The sequence below is a fragment of the Bos indicus x Bos taurus genome, chromosome 3, assembly GCF_003369695.1.
Source record: "Bos indicus x Bos taurus breed Angus x Brahman F1 hybrid chromosome 3, Bos_hybrid_MaternalHap_v2.0, whole genome shotgun sequence".
NCBI classification, from domain to species: Eukaryota; Metazoa; Chordata; class Mammalia; order Artiodactyla; family Bovidae; genus Bos; species Bos indicus x Bos taurus.
In genome coordinates, this window is record NC_040078.1 from 16,577,935 (window position 1) to 16,599,880 (window position 21,946).

General features: G+C 49.0%; 1 protein-coding gene across 4 annotated transcripts in view; it reads left to right on the forward strand.

Annotated features, from left to right (window-relative positions):
* GATAD2B (GATA zinc finger domain containing 2B) overlaps positions 1–12,048 on the forward strand; it is an 83,924-nt gene extending 71,876 nt beyond the window's left edge. For 2 of the 4 annotated variants that reach the window (XM_027532848.1, XM_027532818.1), the window contains exons 4-12: positions 707–836; positions 1,428–1,559; positions 1,860–1,988; positions 2,418–2,588; positions 3,327–3,642; positions 4,296–4,498; positions 5,428–5,538; positions 5,696–5,813; positions 6,469–12,048. In XM_027532848.1, the coding sequence (XP_027388649.1) occupies positions 707–836; positions 1,428–1,559; positions 1,860–1,988; positions 2,418–2,588; positions 3,327–3,642; positions 4,296–4,498; positions 5,428–5,538; positions 5,696–5,813; positions 6,469–6,602 (1,444 nt within the window). In that variant the 3' untranslated portion in view covers positions 6,603–12,048. The remainder of the gene's footprint in view (positions 1–706; positions 837–1,427; positions 1,560–1,859; positions 1,989–2,417; positions 2,589–3,326; positions 3,643–4,295; positions 4,499–5,427; positions 5,539–5,695; positions 5,814–6,468) is intronic. The other 2 variants (XM_027532838.1, XM_027532829.1) reach the window with 2 other exon arrangements.
* The last annotated feature ends 9,898 nt before the right edge of the window (positions 12,049–21,946 follow it).

The window sequence follows — 21,946 nt, forward strand, 5'->3', positions numbered from 1 at the left end:
GGGAAGATGGTAAGTAGAACTTGCAAGTAGGTACAAGACCCATACATTTAATTGTGGAGTTTCAATCCTCCAGAAGGCTGTAGACATTATACTTAGCACTGTCCATTCTCTCAAGCCACTGACAACAGTACCTTCTTTTGGCCTTTTGGTTTACCCTTGACAGGACAGACTTCACTGGAGTTGCCACATAACCTCCTTTCTTGTAAATCTTCAGATAGCCAGGATCATGTTCTTACCAGTATCATCATTCTGATATAATGCCCCCTTAGCAATGTGTCCTTTGTACCTGGGGTGGACAAGTAGGCTCTACTGCCTTTGCCTTTCTTCCCCTGTCAGGCTAACCATTTCCTTCTTGAACCTCAAGACAACCCAAAAGGAGACTGAGTAAGAAAAGCACTTGGAATTTTTATTAAAATTGGTATGATAAAAACACTTATCTTTTACTTTCATTCCTAAAGCCATTCAGTGTCTTTGTGTCTGGATCCTCTATAAGGAATTTAGATGGGAAAAGTTCTTTTGCTGTGGTTTTGTCAACACTTCCATTTTGGTTTCTTCTTTATCCTTTGATTTGGATGTCTCTGTCTTCCCTGGGTGAATCAGAACAGACTTAAGTTTCTTTGGATTTCTTTGTTCAGTGTAGAAAAGTTTTCTTAAATTTTCTATGAACTTTGTTGGAAATAGCTTAATTTTTCCTTTTCTTGTCCAGTGAACCAGACCGAGGAAGGCTAACTCCCTCCCCAGACATCATTGTTTTGTCTGATAATGAGGCTTCCAGCCCCCGTTCCAGCTCCCGAATGGAAGAAAGACTCAAAGCAGCCAACCTAGAGATGTTTAAGGTAAAAAAAAGAGATTCCTTTCATCATTTCTTGCTTCTACTATTCTTTTTAATTCCCTGAGAGTCCCATTTCTGGTTTTTTTCTTTCAGTGTTTACTTTTTGGATCTAAATAACTACAAGTGGAGAAGAAAGTTTGGAAAAGTGTAGTTTATCTTTGGAAAATGAAAACTTCATAATTCAGATCATGTAAACTCAACTCTTAGCTGGAAATACCTTCTATACTGTATCCTGGCTCTCCAAATATGGAGGAATTCCTAAGTTTTTATGTATTTCTGGAGGAAACATGGGTTTAAAAGATTAAGGAACATTATTTTCAAGGAAAGCAATATCTCCCTTTGGCCATTCTTCTGCCAGGAATCTGGTTAGCATTTATATATGATCTCTTCTTTCATTCTGTAAGCTATTTTTGAATACCTAACGAATACCAGGCACTGTGCCAGACTGTGTGCTAGGAACACAAAGGTAACAATTTCCATTGCACCTGTGCTTCTTGTGGAAGATGAAGGTTTTTGACCTAGAAGAATAGATCATCTTGCAGGAGTGTACTCTGAGTAACTGCTACTATAGCTGATAGTCTCCATGTTTCCTCAGGGGAAAGGCATTGAAGAACGGCAGCAACTCATCAAGCAGCTGAGAGATGAGCTGCGATTGGAAGAAGCCCGACTGGTGCTGTTAAAGAAACTGAGACAGAGTCAGCTACAGAAAGAGAACGTGGTTCAGAAGGTACTGTGCCCAAGAAATAAAGGACTAGCAGAAAGCAAAGAAAAACAGAATGGGCTACCCCAGGTAGATTCGGCAGGGTGGCTCATTCTTCTCTGGTCCCCTGGGGTTTAGTCTCTAGGAACAGTGTTATTTTTTTATTTGGGGCCTTAATCAAGAAAACTATGCTTCTGTTTTTTCATTTTCCCTTCTGGTCAACAGGAGCTTCAGACTGACAAGGAGTTTTGAAAGTCTAGAAGTGTACCAGATTTCTACCTCTGATTACTAGCCTTTTCCACTGTCTCATTTTCTCCTCTCTCCTAGACTCCAGTTGTACAGAATGCAGCATCTATTGTTCAGCCATCTCCTGCCCATGTGGGACAGCAAGGCCTGTCCAAGCTTCCCTCCCGGCCTGGGGCCCAAGGGGTTGAACAGAATTTGAGAACATTACAGGTATGTTACCCATAGTGTGATCTTAGTTTCAGGGAACTCTGTTATCCTATCTCGGTTTTGGGTCTTTTGTGAAGATCACAGAAAGAACCTGGCCTTGATAGACATGTCATTATTATCGATAATCCTGTTGGTCCTTAATGGCATGATTTAGTCTACAGTAGAAGGATGAATAACTGATCTTTCCACTGTAGTCTTTCTACTTCTTAGCCCTTTTCCATAGAGGGTTAAGATAGTTTATACCAAAAAAGCCAGGGAATTCCTAACTACTAATCAAATTTTACAGTGATGGCAGATTTATCCCATAGATCATTAGACAGAATTACCAAGTATGACTATCTTTCTACTTAGCTATATATTATAGACAGTGTTTTCTGTTTGGCATTTTGTGAGGCATTTTGCCACCTACGACCATATCTTTTCACACTTCAGGGTCACAGTGTCATCCGTTCAGCGACCAATACCACCCTCCCACACATGTTAATGTCTCAACGTGTGATTGCGCCAAACCCAGCCCAGCTACAGGGTCAGCGGGGCCCGCCTAAGCCTGGCCTTGTACGCACCACAACACCCAATATGAATCCCACCATCAATTACCAACCGGTAAGAGGGAGCCCTAATATGGAAACAGAAAAATCTTTTATTTGCTTTCCCTGTTGAAAAGGTCATAGATTTTAAGTTTTTGGACTAGGACAACAAAGGAAATTTTGGTGGGTTGGCAGTGGTCCCAAAAGTGAAATCATGAGGAATTTTATGAATATAGCATGTGCGTGCTTAGTCATTAAGTCGTGTCTGACTCTTTGCAACCCCATGGACTATAGCCCACCAGGCTCATCTGTCCGTGGAGTTTCCCAGGTAAGAGTACTGGAGTGGGTTGCCATTTACTCCTCCATTGGATCTTCCCAACCCAGGGATCAAACTCGAGTCTCCTCCATCTCCTACATTGGCAGGCGGATTCTTTACCACTGAGCCACCTGGAAAGCCCACATGAATATAGTAGTAGAGAAAAAGGGTTATATGCAGAGAAGGGTTATGAGCAGCAATAAGCTAAAATATGTCTAGAAGAAAGAACTAGAGGGATCTAAGGAATAAGAAGCATAAAGGATGTAAAACAAAGAATCCTGAATCTTTGCAGTTTTAGTTCATAGCCACTGTCATTCTCCTCTCCTGTGTGCCAAAATCCTTTTTCAGTGGAGAAGTGGGACACCTCGTGTCGTTTTCTGAGTTTGGGGGAAGCTGTGTAGGTCAGACTAGGATCAGGTAATGTTCTCTGCCACAAAAGTAAAAATTGATGCTTTCTCTCACATATCATCACTGACCCCTACACTCAATCTGTTTCAGCAGTCAAGTTCTTCTGTTCCCTGTCAGCGCACAACATCCTCTGCCATCTATATGAATCTTGCCTCCCATATCCAGCCAGGGACCGTGAACAGGGTGTCCTCACCACTCCCCAGCCCCAGCGCCATGACAGATGCTGCCAACTCACAGGCTGCAGCCAAATTGGCTCTTCGCAAACAGCTGGAAAAGACACTCTTGGAGATTCCACCCCCTAAACCACCTGCTCCCTTGCTTCACTTCCTGCCTAGTGCAGCCAATAGCGAGTTCATCTACATGGTAGGCTTGGAGGAAGTCGTACAGAGTGTCATCGACAGCCAAGGTAAGGCTGTTTGTTGGCCAGTCTTTTTATCTAAGTAAAAGGTTGCCAAACTTGATTAGTATGGACAGAGTATCACATGATACTGTGTAATATTAAATAACCTCTCCCTGACTTTTACCAAACCACTCCCATCCTTTATTCAGAGGCTATTTAGGAACAGCATATCAAAAAGCTTATTTATTTTTGGCCACACTGGGTCTTCATTGCTGCATAGGGACTGTGTCTAGTGGCAGCAAGCAGGGGTTGCTCTCTATTTGCAGTGTGCAGGCTGGAGCCCTTTGACTCTGACACACATTTTCTTCTCAATATTGCATAATAGGAAATCAGAAAACTTGGGTTTTTATCATCCCAGTTTTGTCATTTGGAGCTGTGTTTCTTAGACTTAGTTTCCTCATTTGTAAATAGGGATCAGTTCAGTTCAGTTCAGTTGCTCAGTCGTGTCCGACTCCTTGCGACCCCATGAACTGATGGTACTATCTAATTCCCTAAAGTGATACTTTGCAATCAAATGAAATGTAAATATTTTATAAATTTCAGAGTCACTTTTTTAATTCAGCAGAGTAAACTCCTGGAAAAAGATTCATCTGATGAAGAGAAACAGGAGATGGAGTGGAAATGTGAGACCACTGATTATTATTTTTGTTGGCATCTAGGGAAAAGCTGTGCCTCTCTTCTGCGGGTCGAACCCTTTGTTTGTGCCCAGTGCCGCACAGACTTCACCCCTCACTGGAAGCAGGAGAAGAATGGAAAGATTCTGTGTGAGCAGTGTATGACCTCCAACCAGAAGAAGGCTCTAAAGGCAGAACACACCAACCGGCTGAAAAATGCTTTTGTTAAAGCCCTACAGCAGGAACAGGTAAGAATTCTGACTTCTCACCAGCCACCTGACCAGGTTGGATTTTACCAAAAGGCAGTTCTTTCTAGTTTAGAGGAGTTGTCTGTGTGAACACTACAGTGCAGGTGATCTAGGTTTCTGAAGCGAAGTTCCTTGAACCTAGAGGCCTGAGTTCCCTTTATACCCTTCTTACCATTCTGCCTTTCCCATTTCCTTTTGACTACTTCTGATTGAGTAAGAGTTTAATGACACATGATGTCTGAGGTTAAGGGAAAGGGACAAAGGGCTGAGAATCTTGGCTTTCCCTGATAGCACTGAGGAAATTCCTCTATTATTGACTTCATTTCCTCAAACAAATGGATTTTGGTGAAAAGGATTTATATTTGTACTAGAACTCTCTTTTAGAGAAGTAATTATCTGCAGTCCATATTTGACAAAGAAATGACAAAGGGAAGGGTAAATTATAAAGTAGCTCAGTGAAGATTAGTGATTGCTAGTGTGTGTGAATTCTTCATACATTATTAATAGAATGAGAATATCTTGGAGCAGGGAAGAGGTATTGGGAAGCTCAGATTATTTTCTGCCCCACCACCCATCAGACCCCTCTGGGTAGCATCATGGGTCTTCTGGAAAATGGGTAGATAGGAGTCAAAAATAAAACTTCAGTAACTCATTGGCCTTAATTAATTACATTAGTCAGCTCATCACCACCACCTAGATCTCCAGCCAGCTTCTGAGAGCCAGCTTTCCTGGGGAGAGGGACTCCTTAAGTATTGAAGCATTGAGGTTGCTGTACCCAGAGATCCTAGTGCAACTACCCCACCAGACTCTTTTGCCTTTTCCATATCCCTCCAACTGGCTGGCAGCATTAGAGATAAGAAGACCTCTAGGTTTTTTGGTTAGGAAATTGGGCGCTGTCCTGCCCAACTTGACCTGATGACTCCCAACAGGAAATTGAACAGCGATTACAGCAGCAGGCAGCCCTCTCCCCAACTACGGCTCCAGCTGTGTCCAGTGTCAGTAAACAAGAGACCATAATGAGACATCATACGCTCCGGCAGGTGAGGATTTCTCTTGAGGTTTTGTCAGTCATTTATTACAGTTCGTCCTTTGTTCTGTGGAGAATCATATTGCTCTTCTGTACTCCCATATTCTTTCCTCCCCCTCACACCTTCCATCGTGGCAAAGTTACGACTGCTCGTCTCCTCCTCATTGCAGGCTCCGCAGCCCCAAAGCAGCCTCCAGCGTGGTATTCCCACATCTGCCCGTTCCATGCTTTCCAACTTTGCACAGGCACCCCAGCTGTCTGTGCCGGGTGGCCTCCTTGGTATGCCAGGTAAGAAGGGTTGATCTGAGAACTTTTCTCGGGAATTGACTGGCTAGTTTGCAGTTCTTTAGCAGCTCCTTTAGGTGATTGGTTCGGTCTTTTGTTTTCTGCTCTTTCTTTAGGCCCTCCTCCCTTCACTCTTGTTACTCAGCAAACGTCTGCTAAATCCATATTACATGCCAGGCACAGTACACTAAGGTTTTGGTGGTGAAAATGACATGGTCCTCTCTAGTGTGCCCTTTTGGTGGGCATGTGGTTATTGATCTCTTTTGGCCAGAATATCAGGGTTAACTGTCCTGATCCTGGTTGAGTGACCTAGGGAAGTTTCTTCCGAGTCAGCAGCCCCCAAACCAAAGCTGATTCAATAATTCCCCTCTCTTTGTCTTGATTATTTTCCTCTCACCACTATTTTCTTTGACTCTTCTATACCATCAAGACCATGTTGATTAATCCTGGTAGGTTTGAAGTTTGGGGAAGGCCTCCCTACCTAAAGCTGGGGAGCAGGGTGGGTAGTTGTTACTGAAATAAAGCTTAATTGAGTCTGGATGGATGTAGACAACTTCTAATGTTCCCTCTGCATCTCCAAGACTGCAGCCTCAGGGTATTGCAGAAGAAGGGATCATTTCTTTTAATACCTGCCTCCACTTTTGTCTCCTGGGTCTAGGTGTCAACATTGCATACTTGAACACTGGTATTGGAGGACACAAAGCCCCCAGTCTGGCAGACCGACAGCGGGAATACCTTTTAGACATGATCCCTCCCCGGTCTATATCGCAGTCCATCAGTGGACAGAAATAACGCCTGTTCCACTCATACTGCCCCAGCCTTGAACCCTTTACCCTCTCCTCCCCCATGTCCCCAACTTCCGTCGCATGCAGTGCCTGTACTGGTGCCTACCATACACGGAAACAAAACAGAAAACAGAAGACACAAAGTAGGAATCAGCAAGAAAACACACGCCCTGCCCCGCCACCTCCCCTTTAGTTTACACTGCTGCGATCTGTTCTGCCACTTTCTCTCTTCAGTTTTAATAGCGAGGTGGATCTCTGCCTCTGATAGAGGTCAGAATGAGGTCCTGGGGAGAAATCTAAGCCCTTGGATGTGTGTTTCTAAAGTTTGTTTTTATGCTTTAATTATTATTATCATTTTTAATGATGTTGTGTGTCCTCCCTTTGTTCAGTGGACGGTTAAACCTTTTTATTTTCACCCAGTATTTTTTTTTTCTTTTCTTTTGTCTTTTTTCTTTTTTGTAAACACAAATGACATTCAGTTAAGTGATAGGAGCATTGCAGTAGGGTCCCCAGCTGCCAAGTAGGACATGACTGGGAGTGTTAGGGGCAAAAGTTTTTAATGCACTTAACCCAGGGTTGGGGGGAGGTGGTGGCATCAAACAGGGAGGAATAGCACACCAGCTATGGGGTGTCTCTGAGCTGGACAGTTCAGAAGGCAGTGTTGACTATTGAAGTTGGGCTCTAAGAATGAGGGGAAAGAGCCTGGAAGGAGAAGCTTTAAAAGTTAACCACTCTAAAAGTGACCCATAAAGAAGAGAGAGAAAGGGGCATGACAGTGAACATCATGTTGAGCCAAGGAGGACTGAGACCACGTCCTAGCCTTCTGGATGCTGGGCGAATGAGGTTAGTCTCCTGACCCCAGTGGAAACGCAGAAGACTATTCCAGGCCAACTAGCCCCAGATTATTTCATCTTATTTTTTTGTAAAGTTCTCCCCCATCCCCATCTCCTTTCTTTTCTTTTTTAAAAATCCTAATCTGCCCTCAGTAACCACAGCCCCATCTGTAATATAGAGTGGCTGTTCCCAGCTTGACTTTGCTGGGTGTCCTGGAAGTTGGATGGGCATGAGTGAGTGAAATGTCAAAGGGAGGAAATAGAGGGAGAAAGAGAGAGAGGATTCCCTCCCAATAGTTGCGACTTTCCCATTTGTCTCTTTACCTTCTGAGCGCCAGGAGATGAGGGTGAGGGCACCTAATCAGGTGGGAGCCCTACCCTGGCCCTGCTGCGCTAACTGCAGAGCTGACCGCTCACAGCTGAACAATTCATGTCAAAACCAATCCTGGACCTGTGCTATAAAAGTAGTTGTTGTCTTTTTTCTCCCCAGAATTCTATAAATTTTGCTTTCTTGTTTGTTTTTATTCTTTTCTTAAGTGCTACTAATGTAGAGAATGAATTGAATTGTGCAATGTTGCTGTTCTGGGGATTGGGGAGATTAGCATCCCATTTGCCCACACCATGGGGGACAGGGGAAGGGACCAGGCTGTTTTTGAGGTAAGGGAAGCCCATTAAAGGTAGGGGTTTCTGCTCACTTCATAGTGCATGTCCACCTGCCTCTCCAGCTCTAATAAAAGCTGCCAGAGTTTGAGGAAGGGATACTCTCAGCAGAGAGGTGTGAAGAGGAGTGTAACATTTTGCCCTTGAAAGCCACCTGGAGAGGTTCCCCCATTTTTATTTTTTAAAATTAAATAATTTTTTAAAGTAAGAAGGCACTTTTAAAATTAACACACACACAAACTGCACATCCTCCCCATAAAGTTTGGGGAGGGGATAGGAGGAGCTGGAATCAGGCTCAGTTCCCCCCACACTGGCTTCTACTCCCCATACTCCAGAGCCACTGTGGGTGATTATACTGGCCCTACGGGCCTTCCTGGCTTTTTTTCTTTCCTCCCTTTCCCCCAATTCATTGAGCACTTAATAAAGGAGCAGAGATGCAGCCTGTGTCTGGGCTCCCCAGTGGTGAAATGATCTGGAAGCTAGACGCTAGTAACAGGTAGTGATGGGGTTGTTTCGAGTATTTTTCTGGGGAATGTGGAACCCCTGACTAAGTGGTGGGAGAGGGAGGGGGGTTAGTGGAACTGGGTCTGGGATTATTTTAAAATTATATATATATATATAAAGATATATTCTTACATCTTTCCTTTGCCCTCTGTGCTTTGAAAGCACTGGATAAATCGTTTGGTTTTGCTTTTCTCTCTTCCACAAAATTGGAAGCTTTTTAAAAAATATTTTCCCTGCAAGTCATCTTGCCTTGTGGCATGTCTGTCTAGCCTCCCTCCCCCCACCCCATGATGAAGTGCCATTTCTGTTATGTCTCCCCTCCCCCAGCTCAGAGGTGCTCAGAGGTACGAGGTGCCCGAGTTTGTCAGTTGAGATTAAAAGTAAGGAACAGAGAATGTGCAATACCGTCTGGCTGGGGGCTGTCCCTGCCCTGAGCTGAATCCCTTCCCTGGGAGCCAGGCCACCTTTGAATGGGGTTTGGAAGTAAGATGTGTAGAGATGGGGATGATGGGGAAGGAAAGCCTGTAGTCGCCTGCCTGCCAAGGTGCTGAGGCGATAGGGGAGAGGGTGGAGTCTTCCCTGTTTTTATCCCCTCAGGGTCAGTTACATAGAGGCTGCTTGTTGACTGGTATAGCTCCGTGACCCTTTGCTCAATCGCTGAGGTTTGATTTCTTACCCTCTCTTATCCCCATTTTCATACCCTTCCCAGGGATTAGTGACGGGGGTGAGGCTCCTCTAATCATGGTGAAGTATTAGCCTTCCACCTCCTCCCTTCTCCTCCCTCTCCCCCATCCTGTCTTCCTCATTTCTCTCCTTTTTCATCACTGATTGCCTTGTGTCCCTCCAAGTCTGTTGTTGCTGTCCATCCCCAGGCCTTGGGCCCCATAGACACTAAACCTCATGCCCTAAAGATAGGAAGAAAGACCCTCTGTACAGAGTTATCCTTCACCCCTGGAGCACTGAAGCTCAGGGTGATACTAGAGTGAGGATCCCACCAGTTTTGCCTGGCTTCCTCCATCACCAGAGGCTTAAAAAGTAGTAGTTTATGGACAGTGGCTTACTCTCTCTAAGCCTGATACAGGTGAATGAGCGGTAAGGCTTTGGTAAAACTGAGGGACAGAGGTCCTTATTTGTCTTTTTTTTTTTCTTTTTCTTTTTGTCATTTGACCACAGCATCTGGACTTCTTTCATCCCTGGAATAAGTATTTTTCCACATTTTTTGGATGTATGTATGGTAGACAATTTTTTTTTAAGACACAGAGATAAATGTTTTCCTGCTTTGGTTACCTTTCCTTTCCCCTTTAAAAGGAATTAGCTATAGAACTGCTTTGTAAAGATGCTTCTTGATATTTTACTTTTGTTCCTTTTCCCTAACCTCTCCCTTTTCTCCCCACTTCTCCAGAAGGCATAACCTTCTCTCCACACCCCCTACCCCCACCCCAGTCCTAGGCTCCTTTCCCCTCCAACAAGACCTTCATTAGCTTATGATATTTGCTGCCGAGATGTTATAACAAGGACTCATTCGTGTATATAAGCTATTTCTTGATCCATTTAAAAGGAATTGTACATTGTGTAGAAAAAAAAAAAAACTGAAAAAGAGAAAAAAAAGCCCTAGCCATGGATATTGTGAAACTGTGTTATGTCATTTTGTAATGTGCCCGTTTGTGTATGATCCGTGCAAAAGGGTTTCTGGGGAAGGGGAGGGGGTAGGGAGGCAGGGCTGTGGAGGGTGGGGAGGGGAGTGGGCCGGGCCCAGCACACTGAGACTGGCAGCTGCTCCAACCCCATCCCTCCTTAGAGATGCCACCTCCCCCACCACCCACCCCTAATTTGTGCCTTGCCTCCCCACCCTGGAGTAGTCCCTCCGGGTCACCAGCACTGCCTTGGCAGAGCCCACTCCCTACCCTAACCTGCCCACCCTCCCTACCCCCCAGCATTAGGTTGAGACTGTGGGGAAGTGCTGGGGGTTGGGAGGTAGCCGAGGAATGGGGCAGTTCCCGGGGGCATTGAAACCAAGTATTATTATGAATTGTAATTGTATTTGCACTGTTTTTTTTCTCTGATTGCATCAGCATATATACAATATACCTATATAACAAAATTCAGTGTCAAGCTTTCTTATGCAAGGGATTTCCCCACCCCAAAAAAATAACCTAGTTTCATGGGCCTTTGAGGGTGGATTATCAGGGGATGATAGAAATAATTTAAACAAGTCATCCTAAGAAAGTCTCCCTTAGGGGAGAGCCATATCCATCTGTGCACAGTTTTAGGGTTTGCAAATTGGGGTGAGGCTGGGTTACTGCAAAAGCTGAGACTCCTAGTCCAGACTGTGGAGAGTAAAGAGAACCACAGCATAAAGCGGGTGGGATGGTGTCACAGTCTGGAGACCCGGGGTTTAGTCTCAAGCTTTCCTGCTGACTTGTTATGTGACCTTTGATAGAGCTGATTTTTGGGGTCTCAGTTTTATTTGTGAAGTGATGGCAGGAGGGGAGATCCTCTAGCCACCAAGTTTGTAAAGCTTTCTTCCCCACCTGAAAACAAAACAAGTTGAGGGGAGGAAAGTGTTGGGCTGAAAAACCAGGGAGGAAACCAGAGTGGCTAGTGTTGAAGTGGGTATGTGTGTGACGGTGCCCTTGGAGAGCTGCCAGGCCCCTGCTGTTCCTTTTGGTTTAGGAAGGGCAGCAGAGTGATGTTTCGAACTTCACTTAAATCTGGGACATACTTGCCCTCATGCTCTAGTTACCCAAGGGCAGGAACCAGGCCCCAAGCCCCACCTCACAAGCAACTGCCCTCAAGGGTGGTTGACCAATGAATACCCCAGGTTGGTGGTCACTCACACCCTTTGTGAGCTACAGAATGCAGATCTTTCCCCCATTTCTTGGTTGGAGAGCTCAGATACAGTCCACATCTTGTCTCCTTCCCTCAGATATCATCTGAACCCCCTTAAAGGCAGCTCTCTCAACAGCTATTTCCTTCAGGGGCCCAGTTCCCCCACAGCCTGGGCTGAGTACTCCCACTGTAGGTTCTTGGCTGGTAAAGCCTGGAGAGGATATAGGATGGTGGGGAAGCCCTGGTGAAGGTGGAAGGATAGATTGGTGGTGGGGGGTGGGGAGCAGGGAGGTGGGATGGGGAATGGCCTTCTCTGAATGGGGTGGGTGGGAGGGGAACAAGACCCTTTTGCACAACTCTTTAAGTTTCCTTTTTTTAAAAAAAAAAAAAACTCATTCTGATTTTCTGCATTGTGTTTGGGAATTAAAATGAAAAAACTAAGACCAATAGAAACTGGTTTTCAAAAAGGCAAATACACTCCCATCTGTTTCAGATGCTGCTGAGCATTTCAGCAGTGACAGATTCAAATAATAAGCTAATTTTTGGAGAAAGGATTAAAAGAAAAAAAACTTTGTAATATTTATCACTTGCAAGCTATGTTTAATAAAGAAAGGAATGGTTTCTAAACTTTCCTGTGGCTTGTGCTTTAGTCATGGTGGAGGGTGGGGATGGCAGTTTGGTGGGAGAAATTTTAGGGGCGATTTGGAGGTTGGCTATGATTTATACTCCCTGAAGTCTCTGGGGTACCTTTACAGTTTGTGTCCTTTCTTCAGTTGTGAGGGTTTAAAACCCTTAACTATTTGTGTATTCTTGTTCCCCTCACTTTTATGTAGATCCATGTTCTGGAAGCCACTGATCCCACTTTAATTACCTGAGGACTTAAGGTCTAAAGGTATCCTGAAGGAGGCTGCATTTAACCCAGAGGCTGGACCTCCATCATGTCCTACGGAGAGGTGTACCCTAGTCGTCCTTGGCCCTTCTCGTTAACGCTGCTCTCGTCTCCAGTAGCAGTTCTTCGTAGCATGCTGGTCTCTCCGGGGGAACCTTAAAACAGCCCACACTGTTCTTAGCAAGCTGCATATGTACTTCCTTAGTCAGAGGGCAGCATCCCCTGAAAGATCTGCAGCTGCTCTGTCCTACTATGTCGCTAAGCCCACTCCCCCAAGTTCTCCTTTCAATCCAGAGCATTAATCAGATCCTAATTTATTTTTTCCATCTTGGTTTAGTTCCAGCAAAGCATTTAAACCAGGCCCACCCAGAGGAGAGGATAGCACTTCCTCAGGGAGCTGAAGTTTGGGGCTATTCCTAACCTCTTGGTCCTCTGCCACATTGTTTAGTCAAAGCTGCTGCTGCTCCTTGGGCGGCTGGGGCGGGGCAAGGCCCAGCCTTGCTGGAGTCTTGTCATTGGTACTAACGTCATTCTACAAGAGCACAGGGGAGACAGTGATTGGGATCCCACCAAGACCAGCAGATTGAAGGAGAGCCTGGGGTTTTAGTTTTAGGGCATGGTAGGGCTGGACAAGGAGGGCCAGGGGCCAGCACTGGCACAGGCCAGCAGGGGCAGAGTGGGAAAGACGGGCTCTGTGCACACCTTGAACGGAGGGGAATAGATGTTAGGGTGTTTCACAGCCTCTGTGCTCATTCTACAAGGGAGTCAAGGCCACCAAAACCGCAGTGCAAACCAGTAGCTCCTTTCAGAAACAGAAAAATGGTGAGGGGTGCCTCCTGAGAAGGGGCCAATGCTTTGGATCTGGAAAGGTGGAGGGGGCATTTGGTTGCAGAGAGAAGCGGTGCACGTGAGTTTAGATGTTGCACATGCTTCTGGTGTCGGAACAAAGTGGCAAGGAACCCGGATCCCCTTTGCCCACCTGCCTTTTTAAACCACCAGGACACACAGGATGCCTGTCCCTGGGTCAGACTCCAGCTTGGGCACAGGACAGACAGATTTCAGACAGGAGGTTCAGGTTGGAGGATGTGGCCCTTGCCCTGCTTTCCTCCTTCGGGGGGAACCCTGAGAGCTATCTACCTTTGGGGTGTTCATATTTGGATCATGAGGATATGTTCAGTGGGCTTATGAGGGGGGATTAACGGAGAGAACTCCCACCTGAGCATGGTTTAGTTTTAAGTTACCTGGTGTGTTGGGGAAGACACAGATTCCCCCCTTTCTTGAGGAGGAGGGAGAAGCGGACATCATGTCCTCTTTTCTCTTCCTACAGTCAGGCTTGCCCCTGTCTATGGAGGGGGCTGAGGGACCTTTGGTTCCTTCCTGACTCCAGGGTGGCAGGGAAAGGTGAAGTAGGTTCTTAGGTAGGGCTGCAGTTAGTGACATCTGGGAGGGAGCCAACTTGGAGGGCCCTAGGCTAAGGGTGGCTGCTCTGTGGTCACTAAAGGGGGAAGGCGGTGGTCAGGCCTCAGACCCAGGGCCTCCACCACACCACTTTTTCCTCCCCAGTCCCCCTCACTAGAGTCCCCCTCACCTGGGTATTGAGTTCAGTCTTCTCCCCGAGCTTCCCTCCACTCGAAGCCTGGCTTCTGCAGCCCCCAGCTCCATCCCAGACTATCGGAGGCACTGCTCAGCACTCCTGTGACTCCTGTCTGCAGGAGAGGCCGCCCGGATGGAGAGGATGAGCACCGTGGCCTGTCTGGGCTTCCCTCTGGTTTAGCATCCATCCGCCCCAGCCTCTCATCCTGTTCTGTGCTCCCCAGAGACAGGGAGCCGGACCCTTCCTTGTGCACAGAGGAGCAGGAATTGGCTCTGGCCCACTTCTGCCACCTGTCCTTTGCCTTGGGAGCCCCAGTGCTCTCTGCCCTGTTTCATGCAGCCACCAGGCCTCCTCCCACTCCTAGTACCGCACACCTCTGAGAAGAACTGGCCCTCCCTCGCTGTCTCAGTCTCGTTGGTAAAACAGCATAGTCATGGATAAAAGCCCTTCCCCGCTCTTTGGACCTATGCCGCCATAGTGCAGACTGTCTTCCTAGCAGTTCTCCACATTAGCCATCCTGGCTCTTACCTATGTCTCCAGCCTAGGAGGAGACAGAGGAGGCAGATGATGAGGGCAGCCAGGCCCACGTGTATGTCCACCACAACCCCAGGCAGCGAGCTGCTCTCATCTTGGCTGCAAGAGCACCCAGCCTTGGGATCTGTGGATACAGTGCCATCTGTCAGAGGACCAAGATGGAGGCAAAGCTCAGCGCCTCCTCCTCCTTGAAGATCGACGGCCGTAGGTCCTACGGTAAGGGCCTTCTTGGACCCCAGGCCTGCTACTGGATCCCACTCCCCAGGGGTATCCAGGGGCACGTTGTGCCGAGAGACAACATGGGAACTGCGCTTGCCATCCCCATTGCCACTGAAGGCCTGGAGCTTGATCTCAAAGCGGGCGGCTGGCTCTGCAAGGGGCAGAAAATAGGGAACAGGCTGTCTGAACTAGGACGCTCAGTGCCTGGCAAGACCTCACTGAGGGGGGGGCGCAAGACGGTTCCGGGCCTCACCCAAACCTTTGTGGAGAAAGGAACTGACAGTGCCAGCCAGAAGCAGGGCCCTTCAAAACGGGCAGCGGGCAGCTTGTGGTGAAAGAGTCTGAAGCCTTGGATAGACCCAGCTGGAGTGGCAGCTCCCACAAGGCCTGCACAGAGGTGACATTGAGCGCTTTGGAGGGGAAGCCGAGGGCAGCAGGGGCTGCAGAGGAAACGAGATGAGCTGGTTGGCAGCTCTGTTTGCCCGAGGCCAGGGGCTCTACAGGGCTGGAGAAGCTGTCACTCATGCTGCCCATGGTGGAAGCATGGATGGAGGCCGAGTCCTGGCTGGCACGCTCTGCTGAGTAGGCCCGCACATGAATGGAATAGACCGTGGCAGGCTCCAGGTTGGAGAAGACGTGCTCAAGAGGTGCCTTTGCCCACAGCCTCTTGGAGCTCTGGACCAGCTGGCTTTGAGAAGCAGAGAAGCTTGGCAACCAGCATCCCTCTGCCTTACTATAAACATCCCCCATCACCACAAAGTGGGCACAGAGCCTCAGCTAGGTCTCCAAGGAGAGAAGGGAGGGGGCTGCAGGAGCCAGGATGAGAAAGGCTGAGGATAAGAAGGGGGCTGAAGAGCAAAAGGAAGTACCAGAGGTCCAGGCAGGTCTGGGCATCACTAAGAGTAAGAGAAACTTGACCAGGGACTCCTGTCCATCCACCCACATCCACCTCCCACCGGCCGGATGTGCAACACAAAGCTGATGATGGATACTCAAATGGCAGAGGTGGAGAGAGCCATCGCCTGCAGGCCCATGGGAACGGGATAGCTCTGGATACCATCACAGCCAGGCAGGCACTGGCCTGGTTGGAGCCTACACTGTTCTCTGCCATGTATTGGTAGATGGCCTCGTCCTCTGCGGTATCCGCACCAGGGAAAAGCAAAAGCAGCCCCTGGGGCTCCTTCCCTCCGACTCCCCTGCCCTGGTGGAGTGGCAAGCCCAGAAGCAGAAGGACACACCACCCATGTGCGGGTGTCGCTTGTATGGATCAGGCTGGGCAGAGCCTCCTGTGGGTGGAGTCAGCTGCAAGGGCTGTAGACAGTAAATGTAGGAAGAGAGTGTTGTATATAGGTGGGGGTGGAGGGGTGGATGCCTGGGGCAGGTGAGGGGACCTCGGTAGTCAGGCAGGGTGGAGGGGGTGGAACAGGGGTACCTCGGGTACCTGTTGTAGGTCAGCTGAATGTTATCCCCAGGACTCAACCCCTTCCCAATCTTCAGCAAGACCAGCCAGGGCTCAGGGACACGCTGGGCTACACAGATGAAGACGGTGCTGCTGCCTGGAGGCTTGGACAAGGACTGTGGCCACTGGACAAACTCGGAGGGAGCCAGGCAGGTGATGGCAGGTGATGGCAGGTGGGAGGTGCCGTGAGGCCTGGCCTCTCACCCCCCTGCTGCTCCTCCCCTCATCCAGGTTCCCGTGGCGGGTGGGGTGGCCCAGGACCCTCCCTAGCTGGCCTCACCCTGCACAAGCAGGATGCCCTGTGCTATCGTTGGATCTGAGTTCTGGGCCGATTGACCGCGCAGACGTAGATGCTCGAGTGCTGGAGATCACTTCAGAGATCACGAGGTTCCCAGGGCCCAGGACTTGGATGCCCGCTACACTGACGGAGCAGCCACCTGAGGGGAGACAGCTGGTCAGAGCTGGGAAGGTGCAAAGTGCTGGGGACTCCGGGAGGGGGACAGGGCAGGACGGCTACACACCGGGCGGCTCCAGGAGACCAGTGGCCATGGGTGGCCTGTGGCAATGCATTCCAGCACTGCACCCTCGGGTTCTGAGCCCCAGACAGGATCTCTGGCTCCTGCAGCAGCTGTGGGGATCCCACTGAGAGGGGGAAACAGAAAATTGAGGGATCAGGAAACAGAACTCTCCCCTTGAATCCAGGACACACTTCTGCTCCCAGAGGCCCCTTCTAATCCTCAAGTGACCAGACCCCAGAGGTGTTTCCATTTTACTCCTGGTTTACATATAAAGAAAATTACTTGCCCAAGATCCTATGGCAGTAAGTAGAAGTGTGTGTGTGTGTGTACATGCATGCGCACTAAGTCACTTCAGCCATGTCCAACTCTTTGCAACTCTGTTGACCATACCTGCCAGGCTCCTCTGTCCATGGGATTCTCCAGGCAAGAGTACTGGAGTGGGTTGCTGTGCCCTCCTCCAGGGGACCTTCCTGACCCAGGGATTGAACCATGTCTTCCTGAGGCTCCTGCATTGCAGGTGAGTTCCTTACTAGGGAATCCCACAAATAGAGGTATACTTCATTTCATTGCGCTTCACCCATACTGTGGCAGTTTTGTTGTTTTTTGAACAAATCAAAAACTTGTGGCAACGCTGCCTTATCAGATGATGGTTAGCAATTTTAGCAATCAACGTTTTTATATGAGGTATGTACATTGTTTTATACATAATGCTATTTAATAGGATACAGTATAAACATGATTTTTATATGAACTGGGACACCAAACAATTCACGGGACTCACTTTATTGCGATAGTCACTGCAGTCTGGTACCAAACCTGCAGTACCTCTGAGGTCGGCCTGCATCAGAGCTAAGCAAGCCCCAAGTTAAACTGGAGGGATGGAGAGAGGAAAGGGTGTAAGCAGGCCCCTCACCACCACAGAGTGCCCCTGGAGGGTCTGCAGCGGTGTCAGAACATGAACTGACCAGGTAGACCAGGTAGGGACCTCGTCCTCTTCCCTAAGTCAACCACAAAACTGGCAGGAGATGCTTCCCTTAGAAAGAGAGCCAGGCCCCCCTGCCAAGTGAGCATGCCTCAGCTGCTCAAAAGGGATACAAAAGTTTCTGAAATACACTGTTCTTTGGGTCTAACAGCATCTTCATTTTCCGGCACCCTCTCCCATCTTATTAAGTGAATCAGCGAGTCATCACTGGGGCCTGCCTTGTGTTAGGTGCTGTTCTCACACTGGGAGTACAGCTGTAAACAGCGAGGGACCAGGCCTCTGTCGTCCTTCATCCTGTCACCCCCATTCTGTTTTGCCGCTTTTTGTTTTACGAGATTTTGTAACACATATTTATAAATGTCCTTTATTAAAAATTTAGGAATTCCCTGGCAATCCATTGGTTAGAATTCTGTGCTACCACTGCAGGGGGGCCTGAATTTGATCCCTGGTTGGGGGGTTTAACTTTTATGCAGAGTACATCGTGAGAAACGCTGGGCTGGAAGAAGCACAAGCTGGAATCAAGATTGCCGAGAGAAATATCAATAACCTCAGATATGCAGATGACACCACCCTTATGGCAGAAAGTGAAGAGGAACTCAAAAGCCTCTTGATGAAAGCAGAAGAGGAGAGTGAAAAAGTTGGCTCAAAGCTCAACATTCAGAAAACGAAGATCATGGCATCTGGTCCCATCACTTCATGGGAAATAGATGGGGAAACAGTGGAAACAGTGTCAGATTTTATTTTTGTGGGCTCCAAAATCACTGCAGATGGTGAGTGCAGCCATGAAATTAAAAGACGCTTACTCCTTGGAAGGAAAGTTATGACCAACCTAGATAGCATATTCAAAAGCAGAGACATTACTTTGCCAACAAAGGTCCGTCTAGTCGAGGCTATGGTTTTTCCAGTGGTCATGTATGGATGTGAGAGTTGGACTGTGAAGAAGGCTGAGCACCGAAGAATTGATGCTTTTGAACTGTGGTGCTGGAGAAGACTCTTGAAAGTCTCTTGGACTGCAAGGAGATCCAACCAGTCCATTCTAAAGGAGATCAGTCCTGGGTGTTCTTTGGAAGGACTGATGCTAAAGCTGAAACTCCAGTACTTTGGCCACCTCATGTGAAGAGTTGACTCATTGGAAAAGACTCTGATGCTGGGAGGGATTGGGGGCAGGAGGAAAAGGGGACGACAAAGGATGAGATGGCTGGATGGCATCACCGACTCGATGGACGTGAGTTTGAGTGAACTCCAGGAGTTAGTGATGGACAGGGAGGCCTGGCGTGCTGCGATTCATGGGGTCGCAAAGAGTCGGACACGACTGAGCGACTGAAGTGAACTGACTGAATTGGGGAACCAGGAGCCCACAAGCCATAGCATGACAAAAACAAAAAACTTCTCATACAAAGGTACGTCTCTCAAAGTTTCTGGGCTTCCCTGGTGGTGCTAGTGGTAAAAAATCTGCCTGACACAAAAAATGTGGGTTTGATCCCTGGGTCAAACGGTAACCCACTCCAGTATTCTTGCCTGGAAAATTCCATGGACAGAGGAGCCTGGCAGGCTATACAGCCCATGGAGTTGCAAAGAGTTAGACCTGACGGAGCTCCCATACATACACACACACACACACACACACACACACACACACCCCAGTGACTCAACTGGCAGAGAATCCACCTCCCAATTAGGGGACTTGGGTTTGACCCCTGGTCTGGGAAGATCCCACATGCTGCAGAGCAACTAAGGCCATGCTCCATGACTACTGAGCCTGTGCTCTAGAGCCCAGGAGCTGCAACTCCTGAGCCCACGTGCCAAGACTATTGAAACCTGAATACTCTAGAGCCTATGCTCCACAGCAAGAGACCTCACCACAACGAGAAGCCCTGCGCTGCACTAGAGATTCACCCCCACTCACCACCACCAGAGAAGGGCCCGTGCAGCAACAAAAACCTAGCATAGCCAAATGTAATTGTAAAAAATGCTCCTGAAGGACTGGTATAAAGTCTTACCCATCTTTAAATCTGGCTCAAGGTCTAGCATGGTATTTCACCCATTCTCCATTCAGCCCACCACCATATACTGAGGGTCTACTGTGGACCAGGCACTCCTCAGTTTGCCTCCCAAAGCTCTAGCTCCAGCTGTGGACTGTCTTGAAACGTCCTGGCCGTGGCCAAGGAGGCCATGTTCCACCTGGGCAGACCGCCTAGTGGGGCAGAGCTGGTCCACATGACATCCATCCCTGGCTGAACGCCTCCGCATGCCAGGCTTTATACTGTGAGCCCCCCATGCGCCGGCCCCTTTAATCCTCACTGCAAGCCTGTGAGCCGGTGCTTTCACTTCTCCAAGTTCACAGATGAGAAAACTGAGTGTCAGAGCGAGCAAGTGACTTGTTCAGCCCCAGAGGGCCTGGCAGAAGTGGAACACAATCCTGGGTCTTGGAAGCACTGCTGACAGCATTCCCTCTGGGCACTGTGAGCTCCTTGAAAGTCCGGGAAATCCCATGTCCCTGGTGCCCCGCCCAGGGTAACGCCTGCCCCCTGGAAGCGCTCTAGGGGTGGATGGCTGGGGCCTCGGTATGCAGCTCCTGTCTCCTGTCCCTGGGGAAATGTCTACACCGATCCCAGCTGCTTCTGTGAAATGTAGGCTGTCATGTAACTCAGTCACTGGCTGATCTGTGCCCAACAAGCACCTGCTTGTCATCTGCCTAAGCTCTCTGGCCATTCAGTCCCCTGCCTCTGTGGCCAGCAGGATGGAGGACCCGTGCCTGCCCAGTCACTTGGCCAGGAGCACTGATCATCATGGAAGCCTGGCATCCTGCCCTGCCCTCATGCCCGGGATGGTCGACGGGAACAGGAAATGGAAAGCCACAGGAGCCTCACCCCAGCTTCCCTCTGCTCTCAGGAAGGAGCCCCTGAGCCCCACTCTTTGCTTTCAGTTTCTAAGTCAGCTCCAGATAAGAGACACCACAGATGTCCCCTTCCTCTTTCGGTCTTCAGTTTAAAAATTAAGCATCTTTCGGTAGAAGTTTGCCTTGATGCTCGCCCAACGTTCGCTTGTTATCTGTACTGCGGGGCCCCCTAGTGGATAATCAGGCATGCTTTCCCCTCACACTCCGGTGGCATCTTGGCTTCAGGCTGTGGCATGAGTCTTACCTGTTTCCCGCTGGGTACCATCTCTTCATAGGTTCTGCTGCAACCCTCATTGTGGGCACAAAACTCTCCCACCCCACGTGGCCTGTATTCCGGGTCATTTTTGGAGTTTCAGGTAAAAGGCTATTTTCACCCAAAGGAGGAAACACACACACATGCACATACGTGTGAGCACACCATGCACAAACACAAATGTCCCGAAGCATCCACTCCCAGCTGAGTCGCAGGAGCCCCTAAACCCATCAAAAGGGCTCCCACTCCTCTCTGGGTCAAGTCCAAACTCCTTTTCACGATGGGCCTCACCTACCTTTCCTACATCAGTTTTTACCTTGAGTTCTCCCCGCTCTCTGGCCCAGCAACGCGGAACTGTCTGCATGAGCTGCACTGTTGTAACTCTTGTGCCTCTACGTGAAGCAATGCCACCCTCTCCCTCTTCCTGACCTTGGCCTGCCTCTCCACTCACCCACACTCAGCGTGGTATAACTTTGCCCATAGCCCAAGGCTGGGTTAGAGGCCTCTGCCCTGGGTTCCCACAGCACTTCCCTCTCTACTCAGTTGCCAGCTCTGGGAAGCTGGTGATGGACTGAGCCTCTTCCACCTGCTTACGTCTGTATTCCCACACCCAGCACAGTCCTTCTATGTAGCCAGCACTCAAAGTATCTGTACCACATGCAACTACATCAGCCACTCCCACTCCCTGTGGCGCCAGCTCCCACATCCTCTGCCAGTGCCCGCTCCAACCCCCCGGTCCTCGCTTACCTTTCAGCATCACCCGAGCTTCCTGGCTGTGGCGAGTATTGGCCACACTGTGAGCCACGAAGCAGTATGTGCCCAGGTCAGCCTGGCTCACGCTAGTGATGCGGAGGATGCCACCAGGGGTCCGTGGCTGGGCAGTGGCCCTCACCCTGCCACACTCCTTACTACACTTACCTGTGGTCAGCGGTACTCAAGATCACGCCGCTGTGTTCCCAGGAAGTGGAAGGCTCAGGCACTCCCCAGGTCATGCGCTGGAACAGGTGATCCGCCCGGCTCCTCCTTGACAGACTGGATGTTGATGGAAGCAGGCCAGGCCTAGGACACAAGGAGCACCTGAGCACCCAGAGAGCTACCCCCACCTCCGCCACCAGCAACTGGCCCAGAGCCCCAGCTTCCCCTCTGTGCCCACGGTTGCCGCTCCCCACTGACTGCCT